The sequence below is a fragment of the Physeter macrocephalus genome, chromosome 5 (genome assembly GCF_002837175.3).
Source record: "Physeter macrocephalus isolate SW-GA chromosome 5, ASM283717v5, whole genome shotgun sequence".
In the NCBI taxonomy this organism is placed as follows: Eukaryota; Metazoa; Chordata; class Mammalia; order Artiodactyla; family Physeteridae; genus Physeter; species Physeter macrocephalus.
The window spans coordinates 11,696,866-11,715,153 of NC_041218.1; the positions used below are offsets into that span (position 1 = coordinate 11,696,866).

Genomic DNA, 18,288 nt, shown 5'->3' on the forward strand with positions numbered 1-18,288 from the left:
CCCTGCTCTAGGTGTGTTTGGAGTATCAACGCTGGCGGCAGCATGGCAGTTGTTTACAGAGTGTGTATGGGTGGCCGCCTGGGGGCTGTGCCCCAGGGTCTCAGGTTCAGTGCCATGGCCTATCCTGGGGACACATGGAAGTTGGGTAGCTGTGACTTCGGGTTAGAGATCCTGTACCCACGGGAGTCAAAAATGGTTCTAGGAAATATTGTTTGTCATCTATCTATCTCCCTGTCTAGGTTTTCACTTACCTATCTCCATTTGTAGTTTTGTTTGGCAGTGACCATCCTTGTGCATATATCTTTAATACTGCTGTTCTTATTTTTGTAAGAAAGGTTATTAGTAGGCTTGCTGATCTTAAGATGGGCACACCTTTGAAACTGAGTTGCCACTGTCAGATTGCTTTCAGATTCTCAGTCCTTCTAACAGATTGTGCTAGTGTTTCCACAGCCTTTGGGACATTGGACATTATTATCTTTACCTTCCTCTCCTCCTCTTCCTCCTCCTCCTCTTCCTCTTTCTTTCTTGCCCCCTTCTTTCTGGACAATCTTATGTGTAACGTACATTGTATTTCAATTACCTGATTAGTGATATTGAGCATATTTTCATAGATTAATTAAGTTTCCTTTTCTGTGAATATCTTCTCTTAGAAAGGTAGGATTTCAGTGGCTTGAAAGATGTGGGAGAGGGAACAGGAAGAAAGAGAATGGAAAGAGAATCTAAAATGAAAGCAGGGCATGTCCAGGAAGGCCGAGTATCCTGGAAGCTGCAAGAGATATGCTGGAAAGTAAGAAGCAGCCAGCCCTGGAGGCTTTAAACCCCAAGAGGAAGCTCAGATTTTCCCCTGTGGGCAAAGGCGAAGCTCTGGAGGGTTCTTTTCTGGGAAATAATACAATCAGTGGCTGTAGAAGAATAAAGGCGAGAACAGATGCTGGTGACTTAGAAGCTGGGTCCATTTAGTCCAGGAGTGAATCACTGAGGACCCAAACTAGGTTAATGGCAGTGTGACTGGAAACCATGAAGGACGAACGACATCGTGACCAGCTAGATATGGGGCAGAAGAGAGAAGGGACACAGCTGTGACTCCTTGCCGTTTGCTGTCCTGGCTATTTGTGGACCCCAGGAGGAGCCAGGGACGTGACAGATTCTTATTAACCAACTGTTTGCTGATTGTATCTTCTCAGTAGTTCTCTGGGGTGGAGGTTACCCTCTTTAACAACTAGGGACCTCGAGCTTATGTTTTTACCCAAGAGGAGCTAACTTGGAGGGAAAAGAATAAATTTAAGACTTTTTAGTTTTAGAGACAGTTACAAATGGCAGAGTGTGCTTTCAATAGGGGTCTTGAGTTTATTACTTATGTCAGGACCAGGGCCTTTGCATCTGTGGCCTGGGGAAGGCACAGAGAAGGCCTCTGCCAAGGGCCCACAGAAAGCCTTGAGAACGAAATATAATCATCAGTATTAGTACTGGCTCCAAAATATGAAACCTGTAAAATCAGAGTCAATAAATGCTTAATCCAGTGTTGGTAAAATCTAACATTAGGTTACATTTCTTTTCGCTTTATAATAATTCCCTATTTTGCACATACTTAAATAGCTTATTCTTAACCAAGTAATTTTAAGCAAAGATATATATATAATAATTGAACACATATATATATCTACATATCTATAGATCCACATATAATACATAATGGAAAGGCACTTAACCTATGCTATTCCTTTAATCTTCAGAACAATCCTATGTGGTAGATAGTATTATCCCTACTTAATGAACGAGGAAGCTAAGTCCAGCCTAACTCCAGAGCCTAAGCTCCTAATTGCTTTGCCGTAGTACCGTGAGTGAGCATATATATTCTTTCACAGGGAAAAAAGCAGTAAGGGCCAGAGATAAACACCTAAAGAATATCTGCATTTTCAGAAGAGGGAAGGGAAGGATAGGAATGAAGCAGTTTGAGAGGTTACACATGATGAGGTTGGCTCAGGCCATAAGGTTAGAGGTGGTAATAGCCTCAAGGACCAGGCGAGCAGCATTGTCCAGACCCACCAAGTGGTCAGTGAGGCCTGGATGTCCTGACTATTAAACACGTCTGTCCTTGAGGGAAGTGCTTCAGTGAAGTGCATATAGAGGAGTTCAGACTGCAGAGAGACCTTATGCGGGGAGCTCGTGGTGAAGAAGCAGAGGGTTTTTGTGAGTACGCATCCACAGACATACACACCTTTCTCTGCCATGTCCAGGAGCAAGTAAGAATCTGCCGTAAGTTCATAAATTGTTACCTCTGCTCTGATTGTCTGGGACCTGGACTCAAGCCAGAGGACTTCTGCTTTCCTCTTACCCAGCCTATGACTGTGACCAAAGAACCCTCTATGAGGACCCAGACTTTTCAGACTGAAATTCTGGCCCCAAGCTGAGATTAATACGATCAGTGTGGAAGCCGAATGGGGAGGAGTGGGGGTGGGGAGATAGCGTGCTACACCACTGCGTTGGTTTCCACTGGTTACCGCAGCAAAGTACCACAAACTGGGTAGCTTACAACAACAGAAATGTATTCTCTAACACAACGGTCCCCAGCCTTTTTGGCACCAGGGACCGGTTTCGTGGAAGACAGTGTTAACTCGGACGGGCGGCGGGGACAGTTCAGGCGGTAATGCAAGCGATGGGGAGCAATGGGGAGCGGCAGGTGAAGCTTCACCCGCCGCTCACCTCCTGCTGTGCGGCTCAGTTCCTTACAGGCTGCAGACCGGTGGTGGTCCGTGGCCCAGGGGTAGGGGACCCCTGCTCTAACAGTTCTGGAGACTTAGAAGTTTGAAATCCAAGCGTTGACAGGTTTGGTTATTTCTGGAAGTTCTGAAGGAGAATCTGCTCCATGCCTCTCTCCTACCCTCTGTGCCAGCAATCTTTGGCATTCCTTGGCTCATAGAGACACCACCCCAATCTCTGCCCACATGTTCTCGTAGCCTGTGTGTCTCTCCCCTGTGTACCTGTGTCTGTGTCCAAATATCCTCTTCTTATAAGGACACTAGTCATTAGATTAGAGCCCACTCAAATCCAGTATGACCACACCTTAACTTGATTACATCTGCAAAGACCCTATTTCCAAATAAGATCACACTCACAGGTGCTGGGAATTAGTACTTAAATATATGTCTTTGGAGACACAATTCTGCCCGAATTCTTCACTTCTGTTTGCTTCCTTCTGTGATGCAAAATGTCGAGCTTGTTTAGTTTGACCATGAGAACGTTAGCTGACAGGGCACAACAGGCTCTCCTGCATTGGAGACACTGACGGCCCTGATGAGTGCTTGAGTCAGTTCACAGTGTCGGTCTCATCTGCTTAACGGGAAGAATTGCCCCAGCTAGTGGAGGAGTGAACTCTTGGCTTGTTTGTTTGTTTATCCGTTCTTCACCAGGCTGAGTCTTTGCTCTCCTCTCTGCAGAAGCCGAACCAGCCATGGCGACTCCGTCTGCTGCCTTTGAGGCCCTTATGAATGGAGTGACAAGCTGGGATGTCCCCGAAGATGCCATCCCGTGTGAACTGCTTCTAACTGGAGAGGCCTCCTTCCCGGTGATGGTGAATGACATGGGCCAGGTCCTCATTGCTGCCTCTTCCTATGGCCGAGGCCGCCTGGTGGTGGTGTCCCACGAGGACTACTTGGTGGAGGCCCAGCTCACTCCTTTTCTCCTCAATGCAGTGGGTTGGCTTTGCTCTTCCCCTGGGGCTCCTGTTGGTGTACACCCATCCCTGGCACCTCTGGCCAAAATCCTCGAGGGCTCTGGTGTAGAGGCAAAGGTTGAGCCAGAAGTGAAAGACTCCCTGGGGGTTTACTGTATTGATGCCTACAACGAAACCATGACTGAAAAGTTGGTCAAGTTCATGAAACGTGGAGGGGGCTTGCTAATTGGAGGCCAAGCCTGGGATTGGGCCAACCAGGGCGACGATGAAAGGGTTCTGTTCACGTTCCCTGGGAACCTTGTGACCAGCGTGGCCGGCGTGTACTTCACCGACAATAAAGGGGACACGAGTTTCTTTAAAGTCTCTAAGAAGATGCCCAAGATCCCAGTCTTAGTGAGGTGAGTGCATTACCCCAGTGGGGAGCTGGTGCCAGGTTACAAAGCAGAAGGTGGTTCTTGTCTTCAGGCTACTCCCAGGCTAACAGAAGAGAATTTGGTACTCAACATGGATTCGCCATAAATCATCCAGAGTATTAAAATACCCTGAGGCGCAGGAGGGGCAGGATCCCTGTTGCCTCCTGAGACCAGATCACTTAGCTCTCTGGGAGGAGAAACCTCTTAGTGACCATTATGTCCCCCAGCATCTTGTTGAGTAAAATATATCGCTGAATCCCAGGGTTCACTTGACTAATCCAGGAAGGTGACAGGTGAAGGTTGCTTGCAACTGAAATGTAAGGAAAAGGAAGACGGACATGAGGGGTCCAGTAAGACAAAGTCTAGAGAGCTGTGCGAAAGGTTTTGAAATGTCCAGCCAGATAGGGTTAGGATGGAAGTAAAAACTAGAGGATTTAGAAGTTGAGATACCAGAAAGATGGCACAAGTTCTGTGTGCTAGATCTTAAATCTAGGAGTCAGAGATGATTTTTATCTCTGGAAGCAAAAGACCTGCTGATGGAGGATGAAGGAGGCAGCTGATGGGTGCCGAGACAGGCTACACAGAAAGTTCTTTGAGGGCCTTGCCCAGCCTGTTCCCTTCACATTGTGCTCCAGCACCTCATATGGTGTTGAACATGGAGCAGGTTAGTAGGTGCTCAGTAAACATGTGTTGGATGGATGATTGGATGGATGAAGAGAGAGATGAGAAGCTGGAGTAGTCCCAGAAGTAGAAAAATCACACCAGGCCACGCCCTATATTGTGCTTGAAAACTCTCAGCGTCCTTGGAGCAAAGAGCATTGGTATTTCTGTCCAGTGGGAGCAGAATGAGGTAGAACCGAGTGAGGAGGGTACACCAGGGTTAGTACAGAGACTCAGGGGATGAGCTGTGGCCCCTCCTTGGCATGGGACTCCTGGAACACCCCACAGCTCCATTCTCATATGTGCAATGAGGAAAGAGTTGTTCAGAGGCACAGTGATTGATCAGACTGATCAAACTTCAGCTTACTAGTGATCTTCATTCTAAGGAACAGGAAGGTAAAACTTGGCCATGATTCTGTTTCTTAACAACGTAATCCCCTTTAGTTGCCTTAAAAGGTGTTTTTCTCTATCAAAATCATACCTCTTTTTTCTTTGGCTATGCCTATATCATCTCTCATCATCACTGAATCTGAATTTTTTTCTTTTTGGTTAAATTGTGGGAGTGTGTGTGTGTGCATACGTGCACGCGGGAAATCAACTTGAAGGCTAACACAGGAGGAAAAAGTCAGACTTAATAAGGGAAGTGCATAGAATCTCCTGTGGAGATTATGGGTTATTAGCATCGGTTATTCACTAGGTAAGACTGCGTCGCAACTCTTGACTCTGTGCTTGTGCAGGTAGGTATATCATAGAATTGCTTATATGTTATGAGGGTCATTTTTTGACTTGTGGATGGATTGAAGATGGCAGCAATGATTTCCTAAGTTAACTGGCTGAGAGGAAGTGAAGAGAAGGAAAAGGTACAAGAGAATATATGTGTCTGTGTGTGTGTCACATATATACATTTCTTAACTTATCTACATTAAGAAATACCTATGCGTAGGTTGAGATGAGTAGGGAAAAAGAGAAAAGAAAAACCTCTCCTCCTCACCCCGCAGTTTCCTTAATATTAGCTCTCAAGCACCCAGTATGTGCGTTCCGTCCAACCCTCCTTCCCTCTCCCTTGCTCATCCCTTATTTCCTTCCTTCTACAAAGTGATATAATCACAGAGTTCAAAAAATCAAAACAGTGCTGAAAGGGCAGCATCAGCCTATCTTTCTCCCACCTCCTGTTGTGGTCATTACCAAACTATACATTTATCCAAATTCATTCATTATAAACCTAAATTGTGTGAATTTTACTTTATGTCAATTAAATCTCAATTAACCTTTGAAAATATATTTGTTAAAATAGGACTTTAAAAAATAAATAATCTGAGATATAATCAGATTCATGTATAAGGATTGCAATTCAGCATTATTTGTTATTGGGAAGAGTAGAAATTATAGAACACTATACAATGGATTATTAACTAACCATTAAACATATTATGTTTCCGAGAATATTTAAGGACAAGGGAAAACTCTTTGGGGATACTATTAAGTGAAATAAAATAGGATACTAATTGTGGTTCAATGTGTTCCCAATTTTGTTAAAAAAAAATACAGCTATGTGTAGAAAATATTGCATAAGAAGAAAGCCCAAAATATCAGTAATAGGTAGATCTCTTGATTGTGGGATACTGAGAGATGATTTTCAGTTATAAACTTTAATTTTCAAACTTCCTATCAGATTTTTTAAGAAGGCATATATTTCATTACCTTGCTTCACATGCAGTTCAGAAATCACATTAAAATTTTTCCACATTTTTATGACACACGAATGCTTTTTTATTTAATAAGCAGAAAATATTTTAAAAATTCTAACTCTCTTAATCACTTTTTTTTCACTTTCCTTTCTAATATTTCTGAAACATGCACACACACACGCACATGCAGTGTTGCCAATACAGTTGAGCCTTGAACAACTTGAGGGTTTGGGTCATCCCTCTACACAGCTGGAAATCTACGTATAACTTACAGTCGGCCCCCTGTATCTTCGGCTCCATATCCTCAGATTCAACCAACTGCGAAACGTGCAGTACTGTGGTATTTAGTGTTGAAAAAAAAAAACCTGTGTAGAAGTGGACCTGCACAGTTCAAACCTATGTTGTTCAAGGGTCAGCTGTACTTTTGAATTATGATTCTTCTTCATCGGATACTCTTTTAGATTACTTTTTCAGCATTGCTGGATCTCTTATTTTTTTATTTTCATTTTAAAATTATTAAATCATAAACCCACAATACAACTCTCTTTTCACCTTTGCACATTATTTTCCCCACTCATTCATAATTTTACTCCCTTGTCGTCTTAGTATACATGCTATGGTGAATTCTGCTCATAAACCTTTTTCATTCTATGTAATCTTTAAAATTACACTTGATTCATTTTATGCAAATGCCAGTGTATATACCTCATTTATTTAATCATTTGCCTACTGTTGAAGATTTGGATCTTCCTTTAGTCTTATAATTATGTAATACTCTATAACATATCATCAGTGCATTTTCAGCAATACTAGACACCAACATGCTTCTATTAGAATTCAAGAAGGAAGATTATTTCCATCACAGGCTGTCAGGTCCACATTGAAAGTCCCTGTGGGTTTAGTTACTCTGCCCAAGTATCTTGTTATTTATTTTTAAACCCACATTTGAACATGAGGGTGTGAATTAAGATAGCTTTAACCTTGCTACTTGTGCATTTCTTACTAAATTAAATTCTAAATAAGATATTGGGATGAACCTTCTAAGAATAAACTGTCCACAGGTCTTATCAAGATGAATCAAATTTTTATCAGAAGTTACTACTTTTATGATGGAAAAATAAAACCCTTAGTAATAAAACCAGATGATCTACTTTTAGCCTGGTGAGAATAGCTGCAGATATCAGGACACAGGTCTCATAGTCACTGCCCTCACTTCCTGCCTGGAAAGCACCATGATCTGCACTTAGAGCACTAGCCACCATGTTGTCTGTATGACCACACCGCCTGTACTCTGTTCCCTGAACAATTTCTAATCTTCCATCCGCTTATCCTCAGAGGTCTCCACTGTATCTCCAGATCTGAGGGCAGTGGCTGTTGTACTTTAAATGCAGAACCAGTCCCACCTTCTTTCTATTAAGTATTTCATTTGAACAAACACTGGATCCATTTTCATAAACACAGCCTCATTTCAAGACTCAGGATTCTAGTAAGAGATTTCATATCTACTGGGAAAAGCACAGATTTTAGTGGAGGCCAAATTTAATAAGTTCCCAAGCTCTGTCTGGTGCTTGCTTTAAAACCTTGAGCCATAAGTAAGCCTCATCTCTAAAGTAGGATTAATAATGGCTACCTTTAAGGGTGGTTGTGAGGATTAAATGAATTAAGAAACAGGTTCAAAGTACCTAAAACACTTTAATTATTTTGATATCAGCCTTCAGGCTGTGGTAATGTAAGCGTATGAGGTCATGAATATCATTTCCAAACACTGAAAATTACTTGGCAGCCATCATTATGCTGCTTTGCCCCAAGTCCTGTACGTTTCTCCAGTTGTATAAGCTATTGATATTTTAACTGGCATTTTTCCTACTTCATCCACCAAACTGAGGCAGCAGCATCATCATGGATTGCCATGTTTTACCCTCTTTCTACATTTAACAAAACAGGGACGAGACTGAATTGGCTTTACCAATAAAGGGACTTGATGCTGATTAAACATATCATTAGATAACTGTTCTGAGGGAGGTTTGGGGAGAATCAACCACAATAGTTTGCTCTGTTTTTTGGATAAGGAGGCCCTTGTCTCATTTTAACACAAATCTCAGGCTTCTGTTAGAGTTCTAGTTCTGTGTGTGTTCATTCATCCATTCATTTAGCCAGCAATTTATTCGGTATATGCTATGTCTCAGGCTTTATTTCTTATTTCAAAAATATGATTTCCAAAGATCTGAGACTTAGAAGAGCAGAAACGTCTCCAATAACCAGGCCTGGAGGAAATCACAAAGACCAAGTAACTGTTGTAGGAAGAGGGCTTGTGATATCAAGGTTCGGGAGAACCTGGAATCCTGGGCTCGCTGCCAGCAACTGCACGCCGTGACCTTAGCGTGTGCTTTCAACTCTCTTTCTCCCTCTAAATGGGAAGTGCTGGAGGAGAAGGTCCTTGCCCCCATTTCAGCCATTACTCCACTGAGACTGGTTTTCAGTCTTCAGTAATCCCTGTATGTTCAAGGTCATCAGAGATGCAGAGAAAAGCATGTCGAACAGTGGTCATGCTCTGAAATGTCCACATGCTCCAAATTCCTTGGCTTGAAAACACCCCTGTGAAACCTGAATTGGCAAACGTTATATAAATTGATGCCATATGTGTGTGTGTGTGTATGTGTATATATATATATATATGTATGTATATATATATACACATACACACACACACATATATATGTATATAGACATCTCCACTTCATTTTGAAAGATGGCCAAGGGATATTATATAGAAAAGTCTTTTGAATTTCAGATTATGCAGATTTCAGGATTTTGTAAACTGACTATCTACTTCAAATGAGCCGAAATGAAACAAGAAAACTGCCAAATTCCTGAAGATATTCAACATGTATATGACTCCCCAAGTAGTTTGGAAAACAAAAATACCTGAACAGATATTAATAAGCTTATTAGTAACAAGGATCCACAAGTCTTTGGAGGTCATTGCTAGGATAGAGAGAATGCTAACTGCAGATGTTGGTCAGGGTCCTGGCCCTGTGGGATGGGGTGAGCACACCTACCTAACTCTGAGCTTCTTACTACAGTCCTAGCCATGTATAGTAGAATTGTATTAACTGGTTCTCACAAAATAAGTTAGAAGTTTTTAGTGAGTGAATTCCAGTGGGAAGATATGCCACTTTAGAAGAGAAATTGTTAAGTCACAATTCAGTTTTCTTTTCCTTTTTATGCACATTTTCCTTTTTTCAATTTCAAAATATATGCTTACTTGGAAAACGAGAAATAGTCCCGAAGTATACAAATTAAAAAGTGAAAGATCTTCATCCTCCACCTCTGCCTCTTACTAATTCTTCCCAGAGGTAATCACTGCTTACAGTTTGGTCTGTATCTTTTTTGATGCTAACTCTACATGAACTCTTCCAGAAAATAAGAGGGGAGGAAAGTTTTGTAACTTATTAAAACATTATTTCTCTGATGCTAAAACCAGAAAAAGACATTGCAAGACAAGAAAACTACAGAACAATGTCCCTCATGAACATAGATGCAAAAATTCTTAATAAAATATTGTAAGTCGACTACAATATATAAAAAGGATACTACATCATGACCAACTAAGGATTATTCTAGGAATGCTTGGCTGGTTTAACATTCAAATATCAAATTAATTATTCTGTTAATACAGAATAAATGAGAAAAACCATATATATATTCAGTAGATGTACACAAAAAAAACCTTTGACAAAATTCAGTGTCAAATCATGACAAAATTTCAGCCAACTAGAAATAAAAAGGAACTTCGTCAGTGTGATGAGTCCTCTGAAAAACCTATAGCTAAGAACATACTTAATGGTGAAATACCCTGAGCTTGAGAACAAGGCAAGGAAGGATAGCTGTTTTCACGAATGATGATTAATCCCTGTTCTTTTGTTTTCTTGGTCTTCTCTTTCACATATGTGCAGTTACAGATTCTTCTGTTCTCTTGGGTTTCTGATCAATCTGATTTCATTTGATTTATATTTCCTATAAATTCCTCCTGTCCCAGCTTGCTGATTGCACCCTTCTTGAAATATAGTGAATCTAGTGCTATCATGATTTTATTGTCTTTTTTTAATAACTTTTGTTTCATTTCAGAACAGAGAGGGAAAAGAAAAGTAAAAATCCAATTCAGGTTTTTTTATGAAACAATTATTTATCTCCCCCTGCACATAAGCCGTGGCTGTCAGAAATAACAGACAGGTCTCTGACGATGCTCCCAGCTCAGCAGGGAGCACCTAGGGTCATGCTAGTGACGCAGTGTCTGGGTCTCAACTTTGCACATTCAGTATTGCTCATCTTGTCAAAACAGGCTAATGTATAAACCTTGATACCAGTGTAAATCACCTCTTCACTGACTACACTTGTCAAACAATTAACTGCATGAAATTTATGAACAGAACTCGTGATAAGAACTAAAACACAAAGCACCGAGCTAATCTCCCCGTGCTATGCGGCTGCTTCCCACCAGCCAGCTATTTTACATTCAGTGGTGTGTATATGTCGATGCTACTCTCACTTCACCGCAGCTTCCCCCTCCCACCCCAAGCCCTCAAGTCCATTCTCTACATCTGCGTCATTATTCCTGTCCTGCCCCTAGGTTCTTCATAACCTTCTTTTTTTTTTAGATTCCATATATATGCGTTAGCATACGGTATTTGTTTTTCTCTTTCTGACTTACTTCAGTCTGTATGACAGACTCTAGGTCCATCCACCTCACTACAAATAGCTCAGTTTCGTTTCTTTTCATGGCTGAGTAATATTACATTGTATATATGTGCCACATCTTCAATAAAGATCTATTACAAAAAAAAAAACTAAAACAATTTCTATTTAATTCTGTATGCATAAAGTACTTAAATTTAAAAACGGAATGTTTTTTGCTTTAGAATCAGCAAATTAAAGATATACTAAGATGTTGCTAGAAAAATATAAATGTCACAAAAAAATAGAAGATTTTGGTTGTCCTGGCCAGTGACTTCTTTCTTTAGGCAGATGATCCTGGGAAGTACTATTATTATCACAAGGTTGTTTGGTAAATTTGGAATCAGCAAGAACAGCTAGTTGAATGATTTTAATGGCTAGTGCTTCAAGGAAGTGGAGAGTCATCTTGTAGGGTGATACCTTTATCTTCAGGAAAGGTCTGTACCTGCTAAGAGGACTATAGTTTCCCCATCAGTTAATTACAGCTCTGCCAGCCACAGAGAGTACAACACAAATATTGTAAATATGCCACCTACCTGACCCCCATTTTTCAGTGTTTCCTTACAACTGCCTCTGACCATACAGTTGCCAGAGATTTACCTAACGAGAGTGACTTAACCAGCTCTGGGACCTCAAGCTTAGAGATCACTCTACCTCTTACCCCCCTCATAATCCCACTACCTGGGGCTGCATCCCCCATTTTGGGGGTTATAGGTGTCCTGAAGTCTTATAGGAGTTTGTTACCCTTAGACAGGAACGGTTGGTGATGAGAAATACCTTATAGCACGGATGTGTATCACCCCTGTTGGGCCGGCAATGAATGTGTGGGATTCTGGGTGTAGGCAGTCAGTCCTCTTGGGTTCACGTAACAGGAGGGTCCCACTAGAGTTGAGGCCGGTCAGCTCCCTGCCCCACCTTTTGAGATAATAGTGATTCTTCACTAGCACCACTAAGTAACTCAGCTCTCTGTTGACTTTATTTGTATAAAATTAGCTGCATGAAATTATAAACAAGCCTCCTTGTAAGAATGAAACCATGGTTTTCCATTCAGTTCTTTGTATAGTGCTTAAAAGGCTGAAACAAACACTTAAATCCAGAATATTTAAGATACAATATTGGGTACACCCAGGAGGACTTCTTTCGAGATTCCCTTTGGAGGGTTTGTACACAGAGAATGAGCAGAGCAGAATTAATGCTGAGTGCCTCTGTCTTCCCTCAAACAAGTCTCCATACCCAGTGAGGCCAGGTCTGCCCACTTTGTTCTCCCAGTTCCCCTGTAAGAGCTAAAAACGGTATTAGGAAGTCTGACACTTGCTATATGCTGGTGCTGCTCTGAGCGCTTTGTAATAGAGAACACGTGTGTCTTTTGCAGTTGTGAAGACGATCTCTCGGAGGACAGAGATGAACTCCTGCACGGGATTTCTGAGCTGGACATCAGCAACTCGGACTGCTTCCCGTCCCAGCTGCTAGTGCACGGGGCTTTAGCCTTTCCCCTGGGGCTAGATTCCTACCATGGCTGTGTCATAGCGGCTGCCCGCTACGGCCGGGGCCGGGTGGTCGTGACTGGCCACAAGGTCCTTTTCACCGTTGGGAAACTGGGCCCCTTTCTGCTCAATGCTGTCCGCTGGCTGGACGCGGGCCGCAGAGGCAAGATCGTGGTGCAGACAGAACTGAGGACTCTGAGCGGGCTGCTTGCAGTGGGGGGCATAGACAGCAGCATTGAGCCCAACCTGACCAGCGATGCCAGTGTCTATTGCTTTGAGCCCGTGAGTGATGTGGGAGTCAAGGAGCTGCAGGAGTTTGTAGCAGAGGGCGGGGGCCTGTTTGTTGGAGCCCAAGCCTGGTGGTGGGCCTTCAAGAACCCAGGAGTGTCCCCTTTGGCTCGGTTCCCAGGAAACCTCCTCCTCAACCCCTTTGGCATTAGCATCACCAGCCAAAGCCTCAACCCCGGGCCCTTTCGTACTCCTAAGGCAGGGATAAGGACCTATCATTTCCGTTCCACCCTGGCCGAGTTCCAGGTTATAATGGGCAGGAAGAGAGGGAACGTGGAAAAGGGCTGGTTGGCAAAGCTCGGACCGGATGGCGCAGCTTTCCTGCAGATCCCCGCAGAAGAGATCCCTGCCTACATGTCGGTGCATCGGCTCCTAAGGAAGCTGCTAAGTCGCTATCGGCTCCCAGTAGCGACCCGAGAGAACCCTGTCATCAACGACTGCTGCAGGGGTGCTATGCTCTCCCTGGCCACTGGGCTGGCCCACTCTGGAAGTGACCTCTCTCTGTTAGTCCCAGAAATTGAAGATATGTACAGCAGCCCCTACCTGCGCCCCTCGGAATCTCCTATCACTGTTGAGGTCAACTGCAACAATCCAGGTAAGGAATGAGGGGTGGGAGCCTGGCGGGTGGGAACTGGGGGGCAATGGGTCGTGATGACTTCAGCAGCTCAGTGCCAGATCTGATCACCCCCAGGGGGCCATCTCCATCCTCTGCCGTGCACTCTCAAGGAGATGGGGGTTGAGGTTTTAGGTGATGTTTGGAAGAGTAGAGCCAGGGCAGCATGGAGGCAGGAAGATGTACAGAGCTCGTGAAGGGACTCTGGAAGCTGGGTGGCGATGGAATCATGGAGGAAGGGTAATGTCTACTCTTCCTTTGCTTTTGGCAGGCACCAGGTATTGCTGGATGAGCACCGGGCTCTACATACCCGGGAGGCAAATTATAGAGGTCTCGCTGCCTGAAGCTGCTGCCTCTGCTGACCTGAAGGTGAGGCACGCCCCATCTCACCACATAACGTGGAACCCAAATACGGAAGCCAGATGCTCTTGCTTTCGTAGTGGGCATCTTACCTGACCTTCCTGCAAAACCAACTGGCAATACAGGGCATGTACTTCTACCCCCTTAGTTGCACAGGATGAAGCAACTAAGGTGCAGAACAGCTAAGTGATTGATTTAAATGTATGGATTTGATACATTTCAGCGCCCAGGACTCAAATCTAACCGACTTCTGGCTCAAGTTTTGTGCTTTTAACTTATGTCACAGGGTGGGGAATAAGAAAGGTACCAGATGGCTGGTGCCCTAGCACACAGTCCAATCAATCTTAGTCCACGTTCCATCCCGTGCACATTTCACATCAAAGCATGAGTTCCTTCTGACTCCAGCTTCTTCCCTGTGACACCATACACTGTTCCTAGCTTGCCCAGTCCACGTCAGCTCTGTCACTTTCACATACACACACCGTATTCACAACATTAAGCTGCCGTCCTGCTCTATCCCCTTTGTGGGTCATCGTGATGGTTAGGGTCTGTTTTGTGCCTGTATCTGTCCTGGAACTTATTTAGCATAAACCCGGGAGAACAGTCCCAGGATGCCCCTGAGGATAGGGGTGACTCCACTGGTGCAGGAATAGGGGCCTGGGAGAACAGGTGGAACTGAATCAATCTTCCACTACATCAGCCGGTCACGTTTTCTCCCATGGGGCCTTCTCTCAGGTCAAAAGGCAGGATCCCCTCTGTCCCTTCCCAAAGCCAGAATCACCACGGGGGAATAGGCAGCCTAGGATTCTGGCTGTTATAGAGACACCAAGGGACTCTCTGTGGGAGTCACCCACCTCAGAATTAGCATCTGGGTCACACCTGGTGCCCCTACATCAGCGTCTCAGCGTGACCCTTTGTGGAGCTGTTTGACCCGCCCTGAGAGTGAATTTACACGATCTGGTCCATACGACCTTGAGGGATGATACAATTTCATAGGTTTAGCGCACAGGGCTTATAAATGGGGGGATGCCTGGACTTGCCTAGGGTCATGGCCCCGTGACCCTTCCTGTCCCCACGTCCTGGGCGCTCGCCCCTTCGGCTCGTGCATGCCCCAGGGTCACTACGTGGGGGATCTCTCTGCTCCAGGTACAGATTGGCTGCCACACCGATGACCTGACCAGGGCCAGCAAGCTGTTCCGAGGTCCCCTTGTGATTAACCGCTGCTGCCTGGACAAGCCCACAAAGTCGATCACCTGCCTCTGGGGGGGCCTCCTGTACATCATTGTGCCTCAGAGCAGCAAGCTGGGCTCTGTGCCCGTCACGGTTAAGGGAGCTGTGCATGCTCCCTACTACAGGCTAGGTGAGTGGACGCTCTGGAGCAAAACCCGAGGGACAGGGGGAGCTGGGTGTGAGGAGGTCATCTGGGGCTGCCTGGTATAGAAAGAGGGAGATTCGGATTGGTGGAGGGAAGGGAGGTAAGCTTCCTTATAGTCAGCTTTGAGGCTAAGGGGATAAAGACCAAACCGTATCACATCCATGGGACCTTTGGAGAAGAAGGATAGAGCAGGTATGTGGTTGTTCATGGCATTGGTGTTCTCCTGCTGGGGTTCAAGTTGAACGTGTTAATGTCAGGGATTTGGGGAAACAAGTTTCAAGCGCTGTGGCCTGTCTTCCAGGGGAGACGTCCCAGGAGGAATGGAAGAGGCGTATCCAGGAGAATCCAGGTCCCTGGGGAGAGCTGGCTACAGACAACATCATCTTGACGGTGCCAACCGCAAACCTTCGCACTCTGGAGAACCCTGAGCCGCTGCTACGCCTCTGGGACGAGGTGATGCAGGCCGTGGCCCGGCTGGGGGCTGAGCCTTTCCCCCTGCGTCTGCCTCAGAGGATCGTTGCCGACGTGCAGATCTCAGTCGGTGGGTGCCTGGGGCGAACCTCTGTGCGTGCTGCCCCCCCCAGGGCCTTCCTTCTTGCAACAGCCCTGCCGTGGGCAGCCAGCAGGGGAGAAATGTTCTTATGGCAAGACATATAAAATGTAATCCTTGCTATTTAAATGGAAAGGGAAAAAATGCGTCCAAAAAAAAAAAAAAAAAAAGACTCGCTGTGTCCCCCAACAAAACACTGGAAACTACCTAAGTGCCCAGCAGTTATGGAATGGTTCAGTAACGTATTGTGTATAACTTCAGTGCACATTAAGGAAGACATTTAAAGTGATATTTTGATGGCATAAGGAAATATGACGAGGTTATGTGACACATAAAAAGCAGACCGTAGAACTATATGTACACAGTATGTTAAAATACGTAACAGTTTTAGTCAAGAGATGTTATCAAATAGTGGGAATGGTGCAGAAAATACATGCTGGGTTTTCACAGACTTCCATCAGGGGACTTCAAGGAGTGGATAAAACCGACCGAGGGCCTCGTCCTAGGTCACAGGTGTTGGGAGAAAGCACTGAATAAAGAGATCTTTGCCAGTGGGTCGAGAGGCCTGAAAAATGAAGGATGTAGAGAAATTCAAGAACCAAGGAAATCTCTCTGGACCTTAGTTTTCTTGGCTTATTTAGACGATTACTATACGGTAGTGTCGACGTGGGCAATTCCATGTCTAAATACTGAGAACCACAAGTTCTTAATTTTGAGAGAAGAGCATAAAGATGGGTTCACACGGACAGAGCACTCTCAGAGAAACAGAAAAATGGAATAGTAACGTGAACGGCGATCTGTAACCTGCCTCGGCTCCCAGAGCCAGTCAGAGCGACGATGAAAGCATTATTGCAGAACGAGAGGATAAGGAGGAAGGCCCCGGAGGGCCTGGGTTTTGCCTTTCTGAGCATTACAGGGTTCCGGAAGTCATGGGGTCGGCGGGGACCGGGTGTTTTGGGGAGGTACAATAGAATAATTTTGTTGGATGGGTGGGGAGCGCTCTAACCCTCTTCTCCCCCTCCTGCATTTCCCAGGCTGGATGCACGCAGGCTACCCCATCATGTGTCACCTGGAGTCGGTGCAGGAGCTCATCAGTGAGAAACTCATCCGAACCAAGGGGCTGTGGGGCCCTGTGCACGAGCTGGGCCGCAACCAGCAGCGGCAGGAGTGGGAGTTCCCCCCCCACACCACCGAGGCCACCTGCAACCTGTGGTGTGTCTACGTGCACGAGACGGTGCTCGGCATCCCTCGAGGACGAGCCAATATTGCTCTGTGGCCCCCAGTTCGGGAGAAGAGAGTCAGAATCTACCTGGGCAAGGGTCCCAACGTGAAAAACTGGAACGCGTGGACGGCCCTGGAAACGTACTTACAGGTGCTGGGCCGGTGCAGGGGGTGGTGGGGGCCCCGCGGTGGGGACCCTGAGCGGAGGGTAGCGTGGTGCCCGGGGGACCTCCCACTGGCCCGCCTCCCACACCAGCCGGGGGAGGTCTTGGCAGCAGCCCGGTGTGAAGGTGCTAGTTGAGGGTGCTTCTCAGGGCATCACCTGGCCCTGAGGCGGACTTAATTGCCTCAGCCCCACCCTTCACCCCAGGGCTCTGAAGAGATTTTTGAGAGTAGACAGAAAGCACTGAGAAAGGTTAAAAATTGGTAGAGGCAAATGTGATACTACAAATATAGTTGCTGTCACTGGCTTTAAACCTAGACATACCTGAGACTGAAGCCAAACTGCGCTGTTTAAATAGCTCCCTAAAGCCGAACACACCCCAACTTGCGTGCACGCGCACACACACACACGCACACGCGCGCGCGCACACACACGCGCACACACACACACACACACACAATATGTGGGAAAGGAGCTGTTTTTTCCCTAGGTGAGTAAACCGTCTTCTCATTATGACTTGGCTATGCCTCAGTTTCCACCTTATAAGCAAGCCAGGTTTCCTCACTGGACTGGACATGGGGGTGGCCTTTGCCTTTTAGTTACCACACAACACCCCAGTTCCAGCCCCCGGGTCCCTGGATCAGTTTCCAGCTCACTGTGGAGAGTTTCATCACCTTGGATTCCGGAACTCAGTCTCAGGCCAGCCACACTCTATTCTGGCCCTTCCACCTGCTGGAGTTCTCACTGCAGATCCCCTCCACCACAAGAATGACGGTGACACTGCTAGGAGACTGTTTTAACCTTGTCATCGGGACAGAAGTTCCTCCTCTGTGAAATCAAGTTGAGGTTGGAACTGCTTCCCTGGTGGCGCAGTGGTTAAGAATCCACGTGCCGGGCTTCCCTGGTGGCGCAGTGGTTGCGCGTCCGCCTGCCGATGTAGGGGAACTGGGTTCGCGCCCCGGTCCGGGAGGATCCCACGTGCCGCGGAGCGGCTGGGCCCGTGAGCCATGGCCGCTGAGCCTGCGCATCCGGAGCCTGTGCTCCGCAGCGGGAGAGGCCGCAGCAG

The 18,288-nt window shown here is 45.6% G+C and overlaps 1 protein-coding gene across 5 annotated transcripts in view; it reads left to right on the top strand.

Moving 5' to 3' along the window:
* TCAF1 (TRPM8 channel associated factor 1) overlaps positions 1 to 18,288 on the top strand; it is a 47,171-nt gene that overhangs the window by 20,871 nt on the left and 8,012 nt on the right. For all 5 annotated transcript variants that reach the window (XM_028489647.2, XM_028489646.2, XM_007118857.4 and 2 more), the window contains 6 exons: positions 3,438 to 4,071; positions 12,541 to 13,535; positions 13,825 to 13,922; positions 15,060 to 15,273; positions 15,590 to 15,829; positions 16,873 to 17,210. In XM_028489647.2, coding sequence (XP_028345448.1) covers positions 3,452 to 4,071; positions 12,541 to 13,535; positions 13,825 to 13,922; positions 15,060 to 15,273; positions 15,590 to 15,829; positions 16,873 to 17,210 — 2,505 coding nt within the window. In that variant the 5' untranslated portion in view covers positions 3,438 to 3,451. The remainder of the gene's footprint in view (positions 1 to 3,437; positions 4,072 to 12,540; positions 13,536 to 13,824; positions 13,923 to 15,059; positions 15,274 to 15,589; positions 15,830 to 16,872; positions 17,211 to 18,288) is intronic.